The following is a 16,319-nucleotide window of genomic DNA, read 5'->3' as shown; positions in this document are numbered from 1 at the left end:
CTAAGTTTGGGTCTTGTGAGGTCAGCAAATATGTGTGGAGTGCCAAGGTTGCAGATCTATACATGTAATCAATTTCAAGGATACCCATTCCTCCTTCAGAACGGAGCATATATAATCTTGGTATACACTGATTTTTATAATTCATTTAGTGAGTATGAAGCATCCTTCTTGTTTTCCTATCTAATCTATCCAACACATTTTGGGGCCAATCAATCACTCCAAAACTGTAAGTTAGGACAGGAAGAGCAAACTGGTTTACAGCTTGGATTTTGTTCATAGATAACGCTGTTTCCATGAGGAATTTAAGTCTTCTAAAGTATTCCTTACTAAGTTTTATTCACATTTCTTCTTGTTTTATTGTTGATTCTTCATCAGTTTCCCAAACATTTATACACTCCCTCTTGCTCAAGTTCTTTTATATCACATTCTTGTCCCAAACTGATATTTTTCTGGTGCTGCAGTTTTCTGCTTTAAAGGCTGCTTTTGCACATTTATCAAGACAAAATAACATTGTGATATCATCTGAAAAAGCGAAAAACCAGCAGGTGTAAAACTGAAATAATCCAAACAGGATATGTTAAAAACCAAATTTAATAAGCGCTTTCGAGAAAGTCAATGCCTCCCTTTCCTCAGACAAAGAGCTTTAAATTTACAACGCTTTTATATTAAGCTCTACATTCAATTATTCAATTAAAGCATCAATTAATCATATTAAAAACCTGCATTTAAAAAGCCTTTAACAATCAACTTACACAAAACGCATAGATTTGTTTATGTACATTGCTATACCAAAATTAATTCCCAGTCATATCATTTTACCTTGTGTTGCCACAAATAAATAAATAACTTTCTTTGTTTATCTAAATTGATATTACAGATGCCCATTTTATGTGCCAACTAATCTAAAAATGTTGTTATATTTAATGTATAAATATCATAGCATTTTGCCTCTTAGGTTTTTAAACCTCAGTATCTTAAACATACATTTTCATCGCACCCATACATTTCCTATGGATTAACAAATAAAATTATAACAGACTTTACCTACCCTACTATTCAACAAGCCCTTCTATATGTACTACTCTGATTTAAATGTACTTTAATGGAATGTTTTCTTAAATCATGGTTCCCTCTAAATCTAAATTCGTGCCATTCATTAAGTTTACCCCACCTACTATATTTCATCTACGAGTCGCGATTAACTTAAGAATGCTTTTTATAGAGACATACTCGTTCAATAAGAAATCTCTAAAAAGACAACTCTGTTATAAATCAAGCACTTTAAAACAGCCAGCATTATCACAAAGAATAGGAACTTTTCCTTGTAGAAACTGCATGGCCTGCAACTATTTGTATAACAAATCTGTCTATCAACACCCCACCTTAACTTTCACCATTGAGGTTAACTTTTATGCAGATTGTAAAACACACCACCTAGTTTATTTTAGCTTCTGCACTAAATGTTCTGTATTTTATATAGGCAAAACTAATAGATGCCTTAAAGAACGTGTTCTTGAGCATCTAAGAGACATAGCTAATAAGAAAGATACTAGCGCTCTGGCTAAATATGTACAAGCAGAGAACTCACAACATGTTTTTAACTTTATGGTGGTAGAAATCATTAAGAAAAATAACAGAGGAGGGGACATTAAGAACAAAGTGGAAGAGGCAGAACAAAAATGGATTTTGCAACTTCAGGCAGATAAGCCCTCTGGGCTAAACAGTGCAGTTTCTTTGAAACCCTTTCTGAAATCAAGACCACTGAAACATTGAAGCAGTTTTATTTCTGTTTTTAACATAACATATGCTTTTAACAAGAACCTTTTATATACTGTATTTCTGTTTTTAATGAATTGCATGACATCACAGAGAAACAGCTCTTTGATTGGATGTGCCTTGATTTAAATTTATTGTCTTGATGTATGTTTGAATGAGTCTGAAGAAGCGATTAGTTGTTGAATCGCGAAAGCGCTTACTCTTGTTTTTTCATTAAAGCTCTATTTTCTTGGAACCTGGAACTTGGAAGTTTATTCAGCCGTGGTCAACCTGTTTTATTTTATTTTTGTTACTGCTTTGAGGTGTAAACCAAGCGTTTATCCAGTCCTTGGACCTTTTTCCTTCTACTTTCCCAATTTTTGGATATGCCTGGTTAGGTGCATACCAAAGGGGGCATTGTACTCAATGATAGGTGTGATGAATGCCGAATACAGTGGAACAATGACTTCCTTGGACTTAGATTCCATACCTTTGTTTATAAGTTGCGCAAATAGAATAATTTCCTCACCACTGTAGACACATGATGGTCCAAGGCTAGACTACTATCTATGTGTGTCCCTATGTCCCTGACTACTGGGTCAACTCTAAGGTGTGTTGCCAATATGATCATTAAATGGGATGGATGACTTCCAAAGGATACTATCATGCACTTCTTGCCATTTAGTTTTAGTCCATGGCTCTGATACCAGCTATTTATCTGTGTCAGCCCCTCCTGGAGATCATTTGTGTCAGTGTGAGATTCAATGACACCTCCTAATTTGCAATCATCTGCAAATTTAGTCAGCCAGAGACCACTGACACTGGCCTTGACTTCTGAGAAGTAAATGCCGAAAAGGAGTGGTCCAAGGACTGATCCTTGAGGGACTCTACTTCTGACTGGCCTCTTTGTAGAGGTGGACTCCCCAGTTCTAACTTCCTGGGTCCTGTCTGTGAACCAGTTGGTTATCCACCGGGTGACATACAGGTTTGTACCTAACCTGTCGAGTTTGTCAACTATGCCCGAGTGGGGTATGGTGTCATATGCCTTGACCAGGTCAAGGTAGGCAGTGTAAATGATTTCGCCCTCATCCATTGCTTTGGTGACCTTCTCAAAGAAGTCCACTAGGTTGAGTAGGCATAATCTGCCCTTGACGAAACCAAACTGGGTTGGGTCCAGTGTCTGGAGGTTTACTATATCTCTGTTGATCATCTCCATGATACTTTTTTCCATGGCTTTACATATAAGACTGGTGAGACTTATGAGTCTGTAGTTACCAGGATCTGTAGATGGTCCATCTTTGTGCATGAGGATGACTGTTACCTTTCTCTATTCATAAGGCACAAAGCCTGTTTGGAAGCTACAGTTAAACAGTAATTCCAGGGGCACAGATAGATCATGTTTCATGCTATTTAGAAGGCATCTTGGGATATTGTCTGAGCCCATTGATGGAGTGTTCTTAGTCTAAGAGAGAACATTAAGGACCTGTTCCCACGTGATAGTAGGGGGAGTTATATTTGATGATATTTCTTGAGGGAAGGTTGATGGGGAGAGAGGAGTAAAGCTGAAGCTGAATTTATCAGCCAGGAGGTTTGCCATATCTTCTGGCTCAGCATAGATGGTTCCATTTATAATGAGCTCTGCACACAATTGTGTATTGCCTTTGAGGCTGTGAACATAGCTAAAGAATGCTTTGTGGCTGTGTTTGGCCTGGGAGGTCAAACTTACCTCAAATTTGGCATTGGTAGACTTTTTTGGGCACAACAAACTATTTTTTCTGGCTCTATGAGACATATTGCATTTGAGATTTGGAAACCCTCTGTTTCAGGAATATTTTGCTCATCTTCCCCACGAAGCCTTATTGCCTCATGTTTTCTATCCAATATAGCATGATGACTTCTAGAATTATTCCTAAACAGGAACTTTGGAAATGTTAGCATGGTCACTACTATTGCATTACTGACTTGTAGAATCTTCCCTGAATGCCTATCAAACACTTTTTTTCAGAATGCAGCCAGTAAATGTTTCAGCTTACATTAGTAAACACATTCCTTATAATAAATTATATATCATTTCTTTTTGTCAGCAAGCCCCCCACCTTGCTAAAACATGCTAACCCTAACCTCAGCCTAATCCCTACCCCTGCCACAAACCCTAACTCTGCACCTTGCCTTAGAAAAATACTTTCTATAACCACTACCACTATTCAGATAAACATTGCTCAATGGTATTGCTATGGGTTTGAGTTTTTTGTTGGTTTTGTTTTTTGCAAGTTATTTACTGTGCGATGTGGTTGTCTTTTTTTTGTTTTTTTTTTGCTAGTATCATGAATTCTTTATTGTGATCTGTCAATATTATGAACTGTCTGCTATTTGATCTTTTGGTGTTATGAAATGTTGGCATTTTGGTGTCAGTATTTTGAGTTTCTGCATTTTGAACTGTCAGTATTTTGATATATATATATATATATATATATATATATATATATATATATTTACATACACACACTCATTTTGATACATTATTTGAAACAATCTTAGGTCAGGGAGACCAACAGATGAAAGGGGGTGGGATGGGTTGGTAGGTAAAGGTGAACTCACAGATCCCTCCAAAATGGTCCAAACTGGGCCAACAGTTGCTAAGGCTGGCCCTGATTAGCACAGTGTATTCATGAGCTAAGATAAAGAAAAATTACATGTAATCCCAATCCAGTACAGCACATGGAGTTGTAGCACAATAAATAAGATATCAGCTGTTATACAATATGCTGCAGCTCATACCATCCATGACATATAAGCACACACACACACACACACACACACACACACACACACACACGCACACACACACACACTCACACACACACACACACACAATGTGAGTATTGCTAACCCCCTTCCTATGGCAGGTAGATATGTAACAAAAACATACAGTATACTTCAGAAATAAGTAAATAGTTTGTGCAGTACATAGCAACAGTGCCCATTCCCAACTTTGTTTTTTTTTTAATTTTATTTTGCAAGTAGGTGAACCATTAAGGCCCATTTTCAGACAAAACCTAGTCTATAAAGCAGTACATTTTGCACTGGTACATAAGACGTTAATAGTACAGCAAAAAGCGAAGGTGTAAACAGATATGATGTTTAAAAGCAAAACAGGCTATAAGCCAGTCATATATATATAGGATAAGCTCTCCATCATGATTAGTTTCATGTTCCAAGCTAGAAGTTCAATAAACACTTAATTATGTTTAGTAATTCACATTATACACAAGGTTACTTCAACATAATCCTATCACTTTGCCTCACAGAACAAGCAGGACTTCACCCGTGTGGTGAATAATGTAGCGGCAAGGAATTTGTTATGGGTTGTGGGACATAGTTCCAGAATCTAGTTTTAGTAACAGAAAATTAGTTTTTATAGAAAATTCTGGTGAGTAGAATGAAGAGGCCAAAGTTATTGCAAATGCAAAGGAGCAAAGTGACATACCGGTACTTTTACACCTGAGATACCATTTCAGGATTATTAGCTTTTGTACAAGGATAGAACTCAGCAATGTTGCACTGATGTTTCTAGTGAGCAAATGCATCCTTTCAAAGGTAGACTGGTGCATTTTTGTGTGTGTTCTACCAGCTATAAAATACTTCCAAAATGTGGAGCAGAATGGCAAAGTAAAGTGGCATGACACAAGAATGGTGTTCCCTGTTAAAAATATTTTCTACAATTCCTACATAATGGCTGAGCACATGACATGCATGCTTTTAATGGAAACTCTCCTTCTTTAAACTATGCACTGCATACTACATCGACTTGTTATTAAAAAAAAATAAAATAAATACTGCATTACAGAAATATAGTTATCAAAATGATTGCACTTGGTTTCAAAAAATCTACCTTTAACTATACAGTAGAATGTTATGATTAATCATGTTTGCTTTGTGTTAGACACAGGTGTTTTATATGCATGTGTACTCTCAGTGTGGCAGAAAGGATAATGTTTTTTTTTTTTTTTTTCTGAACTTGCAACTTTGTTTAGCTTCTCATCTGACCCAGCTTCTCATCTGTCTTCTCTGTTCTCTCATGTAGATCCTTTTCTGTTTTTTCAACTACCTTCACCAGGAGAAGCCAGTTAGGATTCTCTGCATTGAACTCTTTTGCAATTTCCGGACTTCCTTACTCTGTGAAGGTGGTGTGCTTAATTGAACAGCTTGTTCTTGCTTTCAGTTCAACTCTTTACATTGTGTATTTGGAATTTTGTAAGTGTCTGATGTTAACTATTTCTTCTTATGGTGTACAAAATAGTAAAACATAATACACCATGTTGATGTAATGGTTAAGGCCTCCATTTCCCATGGACAAGATAGAAGGTTTGATCATGACCTTTGGCCATATGAGGAGTTTGCATGTTCTCAATGTGCCTTTGCAGGGTTTGTCCCACCTCTCAAAAATATGCTGGGTACATCCACTTCAAACTCACCCAAGAATGGAGTTGTGGGCAGCAGCACAGATTCTACATGGTGCCAATCATTTTTGGCATTTCTTTGTGATGCACTGTATCCTCTAGATAGGAGAACCTAAATCACAGACTGCACACCATGCCAGAGCTAACCACTCAATGGTGTAAAAATTGACTCTAGGTGGTTTGGCCACATTGACTAATGTCACGAAAATGGGCATAGGTAGTTTCTGGTGAAGCCCAACATACACCAAGGAGTCATGCTAATGAGTTCTTTGTGCCACTATTGGACAGTGTAGGCCGGCCATAATGCTCAGCAGCCCTGGATCAATATGTACTGGCTAGACGGCTAACCTGTGTGCAGTCATCCACCTTGGCTTACCTGGGATAACTCTACTGAGTGAAAGTTGAACATAAAACCAATCAACCTGCCAAACATGAAGTAAGGATTTTTACACTCAGCATAGGTTCATTTAGGCAGCATTTGCAGGACCTACTAGATAAAGTAGGACAACATGAGTTGGTGTTGATAATGGGGGAACCTGAATGCACATATTGGGATAGACAGAGCAGAACAGAATATAAAAACTGCCTGGGTCCACATGGGTGGGACAACAGAAATAAAATAGAGGCCATTCTAGACTTTCGTCTGAAAAATGGCTTGATGGACACCAACATATAGTTCAGCAAGAGAGACAGTCACAAGATCACATACAAGAGTGGCCAGCATGCAACTTAGGTAGACTTTGTCCTAATAAGGAAAGGACACTGGGGTGAATCAATGATTGCAAAGTTATTCCTAGTGACACAATTGGCCCACAATATAAACTATAGGTTGCCACAGTCAGCTGGAAGCAGTGGTCACAGAAGGCCCTAAGGTCAACAGAGACTAGGCTGAGGATCTGGAAGTTGACTGGAGAGAAGGCACAAATGTTCAGGGAAATACCCAGGGCTCTACCACTACAGGAGGAGGAGGAAGAAGAAGAGGAAGAAAGGAACAGATAAGCAGCCATGTCTGGAATGGAAATAAGGTACATAAGGAAAGCTGGTGGTAGAATGCAGAAGTCCAGGAAGTCATCAAAAGAAAGAAGGAGTGCAGGAAAAAGTGGGAGATAGAAAAGATGGATCAGGCTAAGAGGGAATGCTGGTTGGTTATCAAAGAGGGTCAGATAGTAGTTGCAATAGCAAAGAACAAAGCATTAAATTCACTCTACCAGATTCTGGAAAGTAACTTAGCAGACAGAAAAAGGACATTCTATCAGTTTAGAAGGCAAATAAAGAAACAAAAATAAAGAAGATAGTCATCAGACATCCTTCATAAGGGATGACGGCAACAACCTGCTCACCAATCAACAGGACATCAAAGGCAATGGTAGGAGTACTTTCATCAGCTTCTGAATGAAGATAACCCCACAAAAACTGTACTGCCCCAGAAACTGCCTACAGTGAAAGAGGTAGAGGACCCCACCCTACAAGAAGTAAGAACAGAGCTAAAGAAAATAAAGTTAGTGGAAGCATCAGACTCAGATGATGTCACAGCAAATTTGATCAAGATTTTGGGTGAGTTAGGGGATAAAGCCAGAGCTTACTTGTTGCAGTCTGGTGAGACAGAGAGAGACTGAGAGAGGTATGTCCCAGATGACAGGAGAGTAAGCATTCTACTGTCAGTCTACAAGAACAAATAGGCCATTCACAACTGTGGGCAGTATGCAGGTAGCAGATTCCTATCACACCACATGAAACTTCTGGACAAGGTGACTGATAAATGAATATCCAGAGTAGTAGAAAGTAAAATGGAAGATGATCAGTTTGAATGCAGATCAGGATACACCACATCTTATCTCATATTTGCAGTCTGGGCATTCCTATACCTGAAGAAAACATATAATAACATCCTAAGAAAGCTGATTTGGGCAGTCCTGCGATGATTCAAAGTCCCAGAAATACTAGTAAAATTAGTGCAGGTTACGTACAAGGAGCCAATGATGCAAGTACAAACAGTGCTTGGACTCAGACAGGTGGTCTGAGTGAGAGTGGGTGTGCATCAGGGTTCAGTTCTGTGCCATTGCTGTTCATATTGGTGATGGACTACATTACCTAACAGGTTGGAGGAGACACATTAACAAAGTTACTGTATGCAGACAGTGTGATATTATAGGTAGATGATACGCAAAAACTTTAGCAAATGATAGAGGAATGGAATGCAAAACTGAAGGCACACAGGATAAAACTGAGTACAGATAAGACAGTTGCAATGGCAGCAAATGGGAGAAATCAGAAGCTGAAAATTGAGATAGAAAAGAAAATAGTGGAAGAAATTAACAACTTCAAGTATCTGTGAGGTGAGGTTGAAAAGGAGATTCTGAATGAGGAGGTTAAAGCTAGAATCAGAGGAGCTGCAGTCATGTGGCTCAGAGTGCCAGGGGTGGTGTGTGACAGAAGAAAGCCAAACAAGCTGAAATGTAAGGTGTCCATAACAGTGGTGTGACTGATACTAGTGTATGACAGAAAATCTGGACACTGAAGAAAGACCAGTTGTGGAAGTTATATATGATGGAGATGAAATGCCTGAGATGTAGAATGCACACTGTGGGACAAATGAAGAAATCAGGACATTAGAGCAGGAGCATAAGTAACTCCATCTGCAGACAAGATTAAAGAGAACAGATTATGGTGGTCTGGGCATGTGCAGGGAAGCAGAAGATAATCTGATGAAGAATATTTGGGACAGACAGGAAGGATGCAAGACAAAACAAAGGCATCCAGCAAAGAGATGGCTGGATTGTGTGAGAGAAGACCTATGATAGTCAGGCATGACTGTCAAAGTAGGTAGGAGAGGGTAATTAAATCAAGACGGATAGAAATGGATGATGTGACACCCTGACCCCATGTAGAAACTGAGAAAAGGGGGTTGACAATGATGACACAATATAATAAATATCCAAGGTAAAATGAATTAACCAAGCCAGTAGTAAAAAGAAAGATATGTGGTCATTTAATAAAAGGTTTCCATAATAATTCTTTATTAGGTCCTACATGTATACTTACATTTTTATTTCAGAATCAAAAAGGCTTCATTCTTCTTACTGTTTCTTTTAGACTCTGAGGGAAACTAATGTTACTCTAAGCTTGTCTAAAACAACAGCTTTGAGATAAAAAAAACAGCCCTAGCATGTACTTAATTAAAGAGTACTGCCACAGGGTTTTATTTTTTTTAATTTATTCACCAGTTTAACAGTGCATCTACATTCTTCTTCTTCTTTACATAACATCACTGCATCAAAGACGGTTGCAAATTACTTACTGAAGCAGAGCTTTAGTTTGGTTTCTTAAAGTGAGAGATGGAGAAAATTCTATTATTTTGTTACAATATTTGAAAAAAAAACATAGAAATTGTTAGAAAGCATGGATTAAGTGAGGAATAAGTTTGTTCACTGAATATAATTAGTAGACATATGCCATTTATTTAGTTATTTAATTGTAGAGCATTTGCACAGTGAAGGACTGTGCATGCAATTTTTATGTATGTCGCGGTTATGTTTCCACCAAGTTCAAACCAATACAAGTAGCAGAGTCCTAGAAATATTGTCATTAAAAGCAAAATTAGAAATTGAATTATAGGTGTTTGCAGGCTTAGTGAACTGTGATGATTTTCAGTTTTTATGGATGATGAAAATATATAAAAAAGTAGAGAATGCATGTGTCCTAGTTGTTATAACCCTTGTGCTATCTGAAATCAATTATTTTGCTCTTTATAGGAGTCCAGCTTGTAGTTTGTTCTTAGACCAACAGATTTAATATGCAGGCCATACTTCAGAACTTTTTCACGGATGATTTCAAATTTTTTTCACTGAGTGGATCTGGTCCGTATTTTCTATCTCTAAGTTTTTCCTGCATTCTTTCTTTCTCTAGTTGAGTATTGCTCCAGTGTAATATTTGAAAAGTTATTTTGCAGTAAGATCATGACTTTAGTCTTTGTTATATATTAGGAGAAGGTATGACTCATCAAGCTGTTTCTGTTCTTGAGTGAAGACAGACTTGAAGTTTATGACATTGTACATGAAACTGAATAGAATATTGTTGTCATTTGCATACAAAAGTCTGTGAAGAAACTGAAAACAATGGCATATGTGTTAGCATGCCTGGCAGGAGATTTGTGTATATTCTCAGATTAACTTGCCTTGTATGCCAGCATGTCTAATTGTGAAAATGTAAAACATTTTTTAAATGTTGAGCATTTCCCTGTTTATACAGAATGTTCAAATAACCTGCCAGTGTTTTGATGCATTTCTAATTGCGCATGTTTGCGAGGGAGATTCTAAAGTAATGTGAAGAATCAGGTGAACAGTAGGTGATGTCATTAGAATGTCACTGGTTGCTAGGTGATTATTTGAATAGCTGACTGACAGGAAAAAGAACTTTTTCAAACAGATAACTGTTATTTTTAAAAATAAGACAGTTGAGACTGTTGAGCTGTGCAGTTAGTCAAGTACTGAGCAGTTTGTGAAGAGCAACTGTCAGTGAAGGGTTGCAGTCAGTGGACACCCATGAAAGAGAACTCACCAAAAAAACTGTAAGCCTGTCTTTGCCTTGCTGTTATACTTTAGATTAGATGAAGCACAGTATTCTCTAGTTAAGTTAGGAAAGTTTAGTTATTCAGATAGAATTTTTCTAGAATGAAGGACTTCGATCCCATGGTTTAATTTTACTTTTCTGGTGATTGAATTCTGGTGTTTATTGAAAGCTATTGATTTACATTCTTGTAACCAATTTACATATTATTAAATGTTTTTCATTACTTTACATTGTGGCTGGAAATCAGTGTTTTCTTTAGAGATTAAAGAGTGTTTATACCTGTTTGACACTTCCCAGGTCCCCTTGAAGGCCTAACTGCTCTGGTCATAGCTATCATTTATTTTAATATTTAATTTTCATAATTGGACACACTTTAGAAGGGCATGAAGATACTCTGACTGGTGGCAGCTTTACTGTATTATTTTGGAGAAGTGACACACCTGGAAATCTGTGTCAGGCTTTCCCAGAAGTGTTTGGATGTGTAAGATTTAAATTTACTTTGAGAGTGAGTATATTAGAGGTCTTACATTGCTCTGAAGTATGTAATAATGAGTTACTTTAAGGGTAGACAGAACTATACAGTCCAGTCCCAGATTATTGAGCATGTTCCTGTTGTGCTCTTAGAGAAAACTTGTGAAATAATGCTCCTGTTTAAGTGACAGTCTCACACTGGAGTAAGTAGTGAGGATTGAAGCTCCTTAGTTACTGATCCAGGATAGTAAGAGACATCATATTTTATTGTTGGCAGTTCAGTGGGATATAGCCAGATGTCACATTTTATTGGTACCAGTGGTGTGGGATTTTTAATTGAATTTCAGTATCCTGCTGGTAGTTGTCATTAAGGTGTTCACTCTTAACAGTCATAAGGTAAACATTCATAATTTCAATCCACCACAGTTTTATTTATTTATTTTAGTTAGATAGTCAGGGATAGCAGAAAAGGATGTCAGCAGAAGATTTTAGCAAGCTGAAAAATATCCAGCTGGCTAAGGAGTGTAAAGCCAGAGGACTGGTGCATGCCAGCCTGACCAAGAAGCAATGATTTTAGTCTTGGTTGCAGCAACAGCTCAGATCAGCCATTTGGAGGTTATTCAGTTTGGTGCTGGTGATGCAGCCTGCTGGGATGGGACAGTCCACCTTTTCTTCAGAGGACCTGACGATCCCTCTGGAGTTGGAGAGACTTCACCTAGAAGCCCAATGTTTGGATGCTGAGGAGCGAATACAACATCTAGAGACTAAGGAGAAACTGTACCTGGAGACCCAGCATCTGGAGGCTGAGGAAAAACAGCATCAACATGAATTGGTGGTCAGATATTTAGAAGGTGAGGAAAATAAGAGACAGTGTGAGGAGAATGAGAGACATCACTGGCATGAAATGGAGCTTCTTATTCTTTGAGAGGGTCATGGAGGTAATGGGGAAGGGAATAACCAGACCCCAGAAGCTGTAACGGTCAGTAAACATTTTTCCTCAGTACAGGGATGGGGATGACTTTGATAGTTTTATTCAGATTTTTGAGAGGGTATGTAGATAATATGATGTTGAATGGGAGCTTTGGGTTCAGCAACTGGCTCCCTTACTCCATGGTAAAGCTGTTCAGACCATGTCAAAATTGTTTGATGTAGATTGTTTGAATTATGTTAAAGTTAAGAACTGTCTTCTGGATTGTTTTAAACTAACACCTGAAGTTTATATAAAAAAGTTTCACGAACACAGATGCAAGGCAGATGAAAGTGTACATGATTAAATTGCTGACCTAGGTACGTACTTTCACAGATGGGTGAGTGGGTGTCAGGTCACCACTTTTGAGAGACTGGCAGACCTTTTGGTGAGGGAACAAGCCCTCAGTACTTTTCCTGATGACATGAGAGTCTGGTTAGCAGACCATGAGTGCAACTCTGCAGAGGAGTTGGGGAGAAAAGGAGATCTCTTCTTGGCAAGCAAAGCACAACTGCATAAGAAAGGGATACCTAGTGCTGTACATGGAAATAAGGGAACCCATGGGGGGGCAGTCTAAACCACTCCAATACGGTACACCAGTAAACGGGTAAACTACTAATCGAAGTGCACAGTTAGGGATTAGATGTTCCAAGTGTAACCAGAGGAGACACATATCAGTCAAATGTCCATCAAAGCAAGGTGAGAAAAAAAAGTGAGGGAGCCAGCAAGTGGTGAATACAAAATGCCAGTGGCAAGTTGTTAAGAAACAACTGGGGTGCCAAATTATCAGCAAAATATATATCTTATCTTAGTACATGGTAAACAAGTAACTGCTATGAGGGACACAGCTTCTGATATAACCACTGTGAGGCCTGCAGTGGTTAGAGAACAGCAGTAATTGCTTGGGCAGTCCACTCCAGTCAGAGCTTTGGGAGGAACCCCATTCCAAATACCTTTGGTTAGGGTTCCTCTTGATTGGTAGGGTGGAAGAGGAAGCAAGCAAGTAGGTGTGTTTGAGGATATTCCTGCAGATGTCCTGATAGGGAATGACTTTGATATTGCAGTACCTTGTGTACATGCAGTGACACACAGTCAGGCTTGAAGAAAGGCATGTAGGTCCAGTAGTCTGGGAGAGACCCAGAAAGATCTCATACATGAAGCCAGGACTGGCATGGTGGCTGTTTCAATAAGGTGCTATCTGATAGCAGTACGTCTGAATGTGAGCCACAGCTGCTAGTGGGTACTATGTAGATTCTAATGATGATCAGCATACATCAGTTTTGTACTGACATGTTCAAAATATATTTAACCAATAATAAAAGTGTATTCTGTAGAGTGTGCTCTGTAAATTGTGTAGCTAATACTTCACGATCCATAGAAAATGCATTGATTATTGGTGTAGTATTTAGTTATTTTTATAAACTTTTTGCTAGCTACGATGTGGTGGATGATTTAAAACTATTTTACTTTAAGTTATAATATCTAACACAAAACTTTCAAATTATCTAATTTTAACTGAAAATACATAACACAAGCATTAACCGAAAATATACATGCACATTTTAAGCTGTTTCTAAATGCCTCCTCTTATGTGTGCAGAACATTTTCTAAATAGTCTGATTTTGTCAAAAAACTGATAGTCTCTCCTAAGCCTTCTGAAATTATGGAATGCAAGTCTTGATTATAGCAGGTAATTAATCCACGCATTAAATTTAGTAACTTATTTGTCAGCAATCATTTTATTACAATTCATGTTAGTGTATGAACAATAACAACGCTGTCAATGATTTGTCATATTTGTTTCTAACACCGCTCCCACACATAATGTCTGGGTCCCTCTCATTGGATGCATGCTTAGGCTAGAGCTGCGTTGGAAACATCGTGTTGCTGACAAAACAGAGTTAAAGCAGATATGGACACAGCAATTATAAAGATATAAGTAGGTAGTAAAATTGATGAGAAGCAGATAATGAGAATCTCCCAGAATCAGTGGTGTCAGTTATAATAGTAGTTCACCTAACTATTTAATTTGGCAAGATGCATTGGAGGTCAACAGTCATGTGGAAATGGATTGCTTTTGTGTTTGTGTGCTTGTTTCTATGTGCATGTTTTACTTAAGCAGTGCATTTATGTAGTACATTTAACTGCTTTCCTACCTTTATTGTACGATCTGCATTCAAAAGTCTTTATGGATTGCTACCCATTCTTGTGGGGTATCTAGGTCTCATTCTTCTATGGTTATAAGAAATTGATCACAATGAGATTCAGTCAACAACTGGTTTCTTACCTGGATCTATGACATAATTAAAGTTATACATATTGTCTTTTCTTTTCTCCGTGAAGTAGATACAGTGCCCCTGTAGTTCAGAAATGCAGCCAACCATCCTAACTCTGGCCTTTAGTGAATCATTAGCCTGATGTTCTTTTTGTGATAGGGGCTGCTCATTCATATTAGAGATGACGTTATCTTCAATGTCACAGTGCATATTATTAACAAGATATTTGTTGAAATAATCATGCCTCATTTTTCAGTAATGTTTTTTTTATCTCAGAGCATTTCTCTTTTCTTTACTTTTAGAACTACTTTACTCAACTCAACTCAAAACCTCCTAGTAACATACTCCTCCTTTATGCTTCTATATCTTTACCTCAACTACTACCCACTAAATCTTTAAAGTGTTAGTATTACTTCTCTCTTCAAAACCTCTGTAACATTGTTTAACATGTAAAATTGTCTGTACATTCTTTACTACCAAATGTTTCCTACACAAATCTATGACATGAAGTCTGAAATATGATTATGTACTCCCTGATGAAATATTTACTGTTTTTGGCATGAATTTGCTTCTATAGTAACATTATTGATATATTTACTACTATTGCCTTTACTGGTTTTGGAGCTGTTCTCCTCATGCCTCTGCTGAAAACGGGTTTCTGAGCCAGTCGGACTTTCCCAGTCACCAAATGTCAGTAAATAAAAAGACTTTGGTACATCCATCCTGTTAGTGTATTTGCCTTTTGTCTTTTTTGTTTACAGATTCATTTACAGTGTATCATTGTTTGTATAAAAGTAGGAGAACTTACCACAGTTAAGTTCATCACTTCCATCAAGGCAGTCCTGAATTCCATCACATTTAGCATTTTGTTTAAGAATGCAAAGATTATTCTGGCATACATAGGTTATGCTGCTGCATGGAATACCTACATTTAAAGACACAATAGTTAAATGAAAAAATTTACAGCAGTACTTTTATTCTGTGGCGACATTCATATCCATTTCACACACGTATGCACGTACACACATGCGAATGTCATTCATGCTTAACAAAAAATATCATTCTTTCAAAATTGTCTGTTTCTATTAATCAGTGAGGATAATTATTTTAATTGCTGCTACACTAATGCACAAAACAACAAACAAATGTTATTATATTACATCATTCTGACAGTTATAAGCAGTTTTACTACAGGATCAGCAAACCTGCCAGCTACTGAGATAGAAAATAATCTATAAGTAGCACTAACTGTATTTTAACATGGGGATAAGAACAAAAGAAAGACTGAATTATGTGGTAAGCTTTGTAGTTTTTAGCACCTATGTATCTAAAATAGATTTTTATTTCTTCCACATATTCTGTTAAGTATTGTTAAGTTTATAAGAAAGTCCTTAATATTTCACACAGTGAATATCTTCTTGATAGAGTAACATAAAAAGAGTACTGTGTGGGCAAAGAATGAGTCCACATGACTATATCTGTAAATCTGGGTGATTCTGCATATGTAGGTACAGTTTCCTTTATGGAAACATGGAAAAAGAGTAAGAAAACACTCTTCCAGTCTCATGGCAAAAGCAGACAGATTGTCAGTTCACCTAAATGGAGCTCAAAAGACGTATGTCTCTTTGAATATTGTCGGCTGAAAGTAATATAAAAGCTGTTTGTGGAAAACTAGCCATTTTAATCCAAGGTCATTTTAAGTAATTGTTTTGCTTTCTTCAAAGATGTATCAGCTCATCCATCCTTCCGCCAATCTACCCATTCATCTATACATCCATCCATCTGTCCATCCATCCATCCATCCATCCATCCATCCATCCA

General features: G+C 37.6%; 1 protein-coding gene across 1 annotated transcript in view; it reads right to left on the bottom strand.

The window, feature by feature from the left end:
• TMPRSS7 (transmembrane serine protease 7) overlaps positions 1–16,319 on the bottom strand; it is a 616,461-nt gene that overhangs the window by 19,400 nt on the left and 580,742 nt on the right. Inside the window, exon 14 of the mRNA XM_044072510.1 lies at positions 15,307–15,423. Within this exon, the coding sequence (XP_043928445.1) occupies positions 15,307–15,423 (117 nt within the window). The remainder of the gene's footprint in view (positions 1–15,306; positions 15,424–16,319) is intronic.

Source organism: Protopterus annectens, chromosome 5.part0 (assembly GCF_019279795.1).
Source record: "Protopterus annectens isolate FY-2018-M chromosome 5.part0, PAN1.0, whole genome shotgun sequence".
Classification (NCBI taxonomy): Eukaryota; Metazoa; Chordata; order Ceratodontiformes; family Protopteridae; genus Protopterus; species Protopterus annectens.
The sequence above is the reverse complement of the archived record's forward strand: the minus strand, read 5'-3'. Positions and strand labels throughout refer to the sequence as shown.